Below are 7,364 nucleotides of genomic sequence, written 5' to 3' on the forward strand. Positions count from 1 at the left end.
CTCGACACCTTGACAAATGTAATTCCATGTAGAAACATGCGTTTAAATAAAATATTTTACCAAAAAAGTTACCCACGCTTTAACTTGACAGACTGTACGTACTTGAAAGATCAGTGGATTAAACTTGATTTTCAGTCAAATATAAGGTTCTTCTTTCTGCGTGTAATACACTTAGAGTGAATAGTGATTTTTGTTCCAGTCATTGGAAACATTTTTCAAACCATTTTTATAAATTATTTGATAAATATCTACTTTTTCAAATTATCATTACAGTGAAACCTCGACACTGTGCATGTTTTGAGGCTGGCGGTGGTGGGGAATAAACCCGATTGAGTTCCATTCCGCAGGTAAACGCTTCCGTTTGTTCACGTCTGAGTGACCACCACATACTCCCCACAGCGCCTTTTACCTACCTTTTTCCTACCTGCGGCGTGGCGTCAATTGCCGGAAGAACTATATTTTGGGGAGGGCTGTTTCGGAGTTTCGCTGTATTCATTCATTTATTATTTTTAATTCTGCACTAAAATTTGATGGTAAGTTGCGAAAAAGATAACTTCCTTACCAGCACAAAGTTTGTTTAAATTAGTTCCTTTTTTTAATTAAATAATATTATCTATTGTTTATTTTATTGTATTATATATTGTTTTAAACGACAAAGATACGCTACTTGCAGATTTTATGGGACTTGAAACTAGACCCAGTGATTGTAGCCTAGCATACACAGTAGCTAGCATGTTGCATTTTACAGGCCCTGAACTCCTATTTTCAATCACACAAAAAATACAACATTTTTCGAACAAATCTCTCTGTTCGGTCCGAAAAAATTGCCTTTAGATTTTGTGGTTAAAATATTACATAACACAATGCATTCTTGTAGACGTACGAGGGATCTGGCGGAAACCCGAGTCGTTTTAAGAACCTTAACCTTGACCATACTTTTTCACAATACCATTAATTTTCTAGGTCTTCCAGGTCTTGTAGCAACCCTGATTAATAGAATCAATATTATTAGTCTAAAACAATACTAATTATCTACATTTTTCAATAGTTTTCGACGAGGACTTCGTTTTTGAAGTCCCGCCCCATTGTTCTCTGGCTGAGAGAACGTTGGAAATCCTTCTTTTTGATTTTGAAGCACTATCCCGTCACCGAGGAATTGGATACGTTCAGCTTCCTCTTTCAACTGTTGAATTAAACTTAACCCCCAAAACTATCACGAAGTCTGTTCTTCGTTATGGTGCTGATGGTTTTAAAGCACCACCTCTTGGTGAACTTATGGTTTCGTTGTCTTATCAACCCTCTTCTGAGAAACTTACTGTTATCGTCATCAAAGCTCGGAGTTTACCGAGTGCTGATGACCCTGGTACTACATTTGAACCATACGTCCAGGTAATTATTTTACGTTTTATATCATTTTTATTCAGAAAGTTTTTTTTTCAAGTTTTTTAAAATCGAATATTTATCATAGGTATCAGTTTAGGAAGGGCTGTACACAAATGTTGTAAAATTTTTCTCTGCAAATTTGAATCCGTGATTTTGCCCCCCCCCCCCCACCCGTCCTTCCACCTATCTGACGTAACTTTTACAGGATAAATTTGTTTATTTAGTTCATTTGAGAGTTATCAAAAAAACAACATAATAAGATTTGGATGAAGGGGAGTTTAATAAGATTTTCAACAAGAATTAAGTTTTAAAGAAAGATTTGATAGTCAATAGAGAAAACAAATGTTATTCAAAATGTTAACTTTTTAATCCAAAAATAGAAACGACCTACAAAACAGTAGAATTTTTAATTGAATAATTGATATAGTTGTCTCTAAACCAACCTATTTAGATTATTACATTTACCAAACTTTAAACAAATAGTTAAATTTTTAACAATGAAGATTAATTTTCTACCAAAAAATAGATAGTAGATAAAATTTTTATCTATTTTTACAGTCTCTAACAACTTATTACCTTCTTTTCCCTAAATATCCACAAACAACTCTGAAACTATCGATTTCCAAAATTTCTTTCTTATGGTCTCTTTTCATAATAATATCTCGAAGAGATCAAAATTATTTATAATTAATTATTTCAGAGCTTTAGTAATAACTATAACCTTTGCGAAAAAATATTTTAGGGGATTCGAAAATATTTAGAATGGGCCGTCCAAAAACACATGGAAAATACAAATGTGAATAACAATTTTTAGAAATTGAAAAAACATCAAAATAAATGTTTACAAAACTTTCTTATTCTCAAAACAGAATAATTTTGTACTGAGTAATTTAATTTTTAACCGAAAACATGAATTTTCAACCGAGAAAATTAATTTTTTGATGAAAAAGGCGAATTTAAAAAAAAATGAATTTTTAAACAGTCTATTGGATTTTCAACTATACAAGGCAAAAAAAGAATTAAAATTGCCAACCAAAGATATCAATTTTCAACGAAAGCCATGCACCAAACAGTACATTTTTAACAAATTACTTCAACTTTTAACCCAATAGTGGAATTTTCGACTAAAATTATTAATTTTATACTTTAAAAGATGGTTTTTTAACAAAATATAACGCAATAGTGTGTCAAACACGTACATATTTCTTGACCCACACAGCAAATTTTTACGATGTAAAACTATAATTATTGATATACAATTTATTTTAACAACTTTTTTTTATTCTAAAATTACTATATAAAGAGATTTTCAGAAAGACATGGGAACAAAACTTAATTTTTTAAATAAATATTGTAAATATTGTTTAAACAATATAAATAATTGTTTTTCCCCTCCAAAAGGTTTCTGATTTTAAATAATATAAAAAAAAACAAAATTTAAAAAAATATATCAATATCGGAGCTGTTGTTGAGGACTTCCAAATTTTGCCTGTTTTATGTATTCAATGATTACACTACGGGTGTCCACCCGTCATACTTTTTGCCCAGGGAGTGAAGGAAGGGGAGGGAGGTTAGATTATGGGAGAGGAAGTAGCGCAAGTAAGGTAAATGAGGAAAGGGGAAAAGGGGGAAATAAATTGTTGGTAAGTGAGGAGAAATTAGGGGATGGGAGTGGGCAAAATGAGGGAAGTGGAAGTATGGTGTAAGAGGAGTAAGAGGAGTAAGGTGAAACGCGGAAAAGAGAAGTAGGAGAAGCGGGCGTAGGGGAAGTAGGAAAAGGGAGGGAAGGCAACTAGAAAAATTAAATGTGAATATGGTGAAAAGAAGAACGATAATGTTACCTGGAAAAATGTGGAGAGGGGTAAGTATGTGAGAAAGAAGTTGAAGAAGAGAGGGAGAGCTAAGATTGAAGTGTGTATAAAAAAGTAGGGAAATTGAGGGGGTGGTTAAGGGAAAATATGAGAGAGAAAATGTTTGACTAAATTAACGTCTTAATAGGATAGAGGTAGATAAGCTGTGTATTTCTAGAGATAGAAAGATTGAGATTGACGAAAATAGGGCTATCTTATATTTCTGAAAAAATAGAAATGGATTGACCTGGATAGGAAAATAAGGATTAAACAATAAAGAAGAAAGAAAGGGAAAAGGTTTGACTGAATTAACGTCTTAATAGGATAGAGGTGGATAAGCTGTGTATTCCTAGAGACAGAAAGATTGAGATGGACGAAAATAGGGCTATCATATATTTCTGAAAATATAGAAATGGATTAACCTGGATAGGAAAATAAGGATAGAAAAATATAGAAGAAATTTAAGATTGTCTAACGGATAGAAAAGGATAGAGGTTGATAAATGGAGAATTCATTTAGAGAGAAAGGCTGGACTTTCAAGAAGATAGAGCTATATGATGTTTCAGAAAAGATAGGAATGGATGGACTTGGATAGGAAAATAGGGAATTAAAAAGTTAGACGAAATCTTAGATTGCCTACCGGATAGAGGTGGATAAACTGTGGATTCATTTAGATAGAAAGGCTGAAATTCAAGAAGATAAGGCTATCTTAGATTGTAGAAAAGATAGAAAAAGATTCAGAGAGATTAGAAGGTAGGGATTGTTTTTTTCCATTTCAATCTTAAAGATAGAAAATGATTCAAACGGATAGAAACGCTATCCATTTACTTCCAGCAGGGCTACTTTGAACCATTTTTTTTATCATTTCAGGTGGCAGTCATCCGGGATGACAAAAGCGTGAAGAAAAAGAAAACAGGAGTTCGTCGTGAAGGTTCAAGTCCTGCATGGAGTGAAATTTTGAATTTTGATATATGCAGCGAGGCACTGGCCACCTCAAAATTACAGTTTTCCGTACTACGAGCAGCTGGTCAACTCCTAGCCAGATGCGAAGTTTCCGACAATTGCCATCGGGAGTTATTCCGAAGAGTTTTAACTGGTACCGGAGCTTCTGCCCAGTGGCTTTCATTAACCGAGCCCGATAATTGTAGCGTCAACGAAAACGTTGAGTAAGATTTTCAAGCTTTTTACTGAAATCAGTACAAGAAACTCTGCAAAATTCACGATTCGGTCGTTTTAGAGAAACACAAAAAACGAAAGAAAGATCCGATCGACTCGCGTGAATCTGGCACAATCATTACCTGATTTTTAGACCCGATATTGTCCATTGAGCTTATTCTAAATACAAATCAAAAGTCTCAAGAGTCTATCGATATATTTTGTTATTTAGAGTTTTTTAACAGCCGGTAAAATATTTTAAGAGGAAGGCCGCAAAACTTCATTTTTATTATTCCCTAACTAACTTCTTATTTTCCCTGACCATTACATGTTTCAAGGCCAAAATTCTAATCTTGTAACGTCTTCAATATAGAACATTTCATAAATGGATTAAAAGAAATATGAATTAATAACTTATCACTCATGTTCTTTTGAATTGAAAAGAATTCAAAGCATTTCAAATGAATTAAAACAAATTCCCAGTAGGTACAAAATTTGGCGACGTCTTTATGACATCGTTACGACATCTTTACCACAACTTTTCGAGATGGACATAAGATGTCATAAAGATGTCGCCAAATTTGGTGCTCACTGAATTTTTAATATCCAAAAGATTTCATTGATTTTAGCAAAGTTGGAGTGAATTTAGAAGAATTGAAGGAAAGTGATTCAATTACCAAAAATATTGTTGAAATAATTATTTCGTGTAAGCTTTAAACGTCTTTAGGTAATGTGTTTTCTTTCATAAGAGATGACTGGTAATATTTCAATAATTAAAATCATAAACTTTGCCAATTTTTGTTTATCCCTCACTTTCCCTGACCAACTGATTTTTGTCTGATTTCCAGGGTTTCCTTGACCTGCGGCCAACCTGTTTTAATAAACTTGAATTAAAACAATCGTCCCTTTTTGGGGAAATTACTATTAACTGTCAAGATAAAAAAGGAAAATTCTCAAGACTTTTAGATTTTGTGATTAGAAGTGGTTGCGTGGGCCAGACTTGGTTTGTCCACCCGTCGTAAGTGAAAATGTGCAGCGAAAAAATGTACAAAATGATTTAAAAAAACCTACTATATCATCGCTTTGCACAAAGCCTGTTACGTTTGCAAACCTTAAGCACATCTACAATCAAAACTGATCTTAAATCAAAATCTGATCCAAAAACAAAATCTGAGTTTTTCCAAAATTCAATTTTGTTTCGTTTTTGCATTTCCCTACACTGGAACCTGGAATTAAGAACTTTGGACTTACGATATAATAGAATTAAAGTCTCCAGTATTTTGTCGATGCGGGGATTGAGGGACCGAAAGAGCAGTGTCCAAAACCAATAGAAATGATTCACGCGGCCCTGCCTATTCACGCTTAGATTCCCTGGACTTACGATCACGGCCACTGCAAGCCATGCCCGAAACTGTTGTTAAGTCCAGGTTCCAGTGTATTTAGGGGTTCATTTTTGAAATGCAACACAATAAATTGCTAGACTATCCTTAACTTGATCCATAATTTGAATGATATATTCTTTTTAATTTTCAATTTAAATTTAGAGTCCAGTCATACATTCCGTTGACCAAATCAGTAACCATTCAAATTTCGTTCTTATCTAAATTATTCTAACATTAGTTCTTGCTAGAATAAACTTATGCATTCGTCTTCCAGTGAAAACTTCGAAACTTTAATATTGTAAACTCAACAAAGAAAATACGCAGACGCACAAATGCAATTGTTTGCTAAATGCAATTGTTTGTCCAATGCACCCGCAATTTTGTTTGACAGAGTACTTTATCACTTGTTGAAAGTTCCTTTAAAAGCTGTACGTTTTCAATGTCTTATGTACGGCTAACGAATGCATTTTATCTACAAATATAAATATATATTGTGAAATATAAATCTGTAAAATTGTATGATGCGACTGCAACATCATTTTATAAGGCTTGGACCTTGCCGCATATATATAAAAAAAACTATTTTTTCGAACTGTTTCATTTGACTATTTAAATGTATCTCTAGCATAGAAAAGTACAAAGGATATGGAACAGTGTCTATAAAGATTCTACAAAGATAAACAAAATTTTGTTCTTTAATTCTTTTCATAATCCTTGAATTTAACCTTTTTTGAAAATGTAAATCACAGTCTTTAGAGCCCAAAATGCTCTAAAAATAGGAAAAAAGAGGTTTTTTTACGGCAATAGGGTAATTCATTCTCTTAAGTAAAATTAATGAATGTAAAATATTCCTCAGATTTCAAGACAAAATATATTGCATTTTTTCAACCAAAAAAGATTAATTTGAAACCTAAAGAGACGAATTTTGAACAAAAGAGTTGAGTTTTTGGACCAAAAATTTGAATTGTTCAGAACAAAATTTGACTTTTTCATAAAAAAGTTCATTTTAAACAAAACTTAGATTTTCAACAAAAAAAGTAGTTGAATTTTTGAGCGAAAAAGTATCCTCAACATTCAAAAAGTAGTTTATTAGGGATAAAAACCATCAGTTTAAAAAAATTATAGTGGAGCTTGATACTCAGTCTATAAATCATGAAAAAATACTGTATATATTTCAGACATATTGAAGTATATTTAATAGGTAGTGTCGCAACAGGACTATGGTGCTACCTGCAGACCCAGTATGGTTCTGCTGATTGATAAGTTACCTTCCGTCGGTAATGCAGATTTATGTACCGATTACGCCATCTCGATGCCCTATCATTTATCTATTCACGTCAATATATTGCTATCTCTCTGTGAATTTAGTCTCCTATACATCTTTTTTAATCTACTCTTTTCTATCTTATCCTATTCTTTATCTAACCACGTTAGCATTTATGAATCTTTTTGTCAATATAAATTCTCGTCTATTTTTCTCACTCTGCTCTTGTTTATCTCACTCAATCCTACGTTTATCAATGTCAATCTAAATTTACGTCTATCTTTTTCAATCCCATCTTTTCTATCTTATCCTATCCCTTATCTATTCAGT

General features: G+C 32.7%; 1 protein-coding gene across 1 annotated transcript in view; it reads left to right on the plus strand.

Annotated features, from left to right (window-relative positions):
• Window positions 1–6,421, plus strand: part of LOC117179087 (synaptotagmin-7) — a 21,521-nt gene extending 15,100 nt beyond the window's left edge. The window contains exons 6-8 of the mRNA XM_033370736.1: window positions 1,049–1,389; window positions 4,104–4,399; window positions 5,237–6,421. Coding sequence (XP_033226627.1) covers window positions 1,049–1,389; window positions 4,104–4,399; window positions 5,237–5,282 — 683 coding nt within the window. The 3' untranslated portion in view covers window positions 5,283–6,421. The remainder of the gene's footprint in view (window positions 1–1,048; window positions 1,390–4,103; window positions 4,400–5,236) is intronic.
• The last annotated feature ends 943 nt before the right edge of the window (window positions 6,422–7,364 follow it).

The sequence above is a fragment of the Belonocnema kinseyi genome, chromosome 8 (assembly GCF_010883055.1).
Source record: "Belonocnema kinseyi isolate 2016_QV_RU_SX_M_011 chromosome 8, B_treatae_v1, whole genome shotgun sequence".
NCBI lineage: Eukaryota > Metazoa > Arthropoda > Insecta > Hymenoptera > Cynipidae > Belonocnema > Belonocnema kinseyi.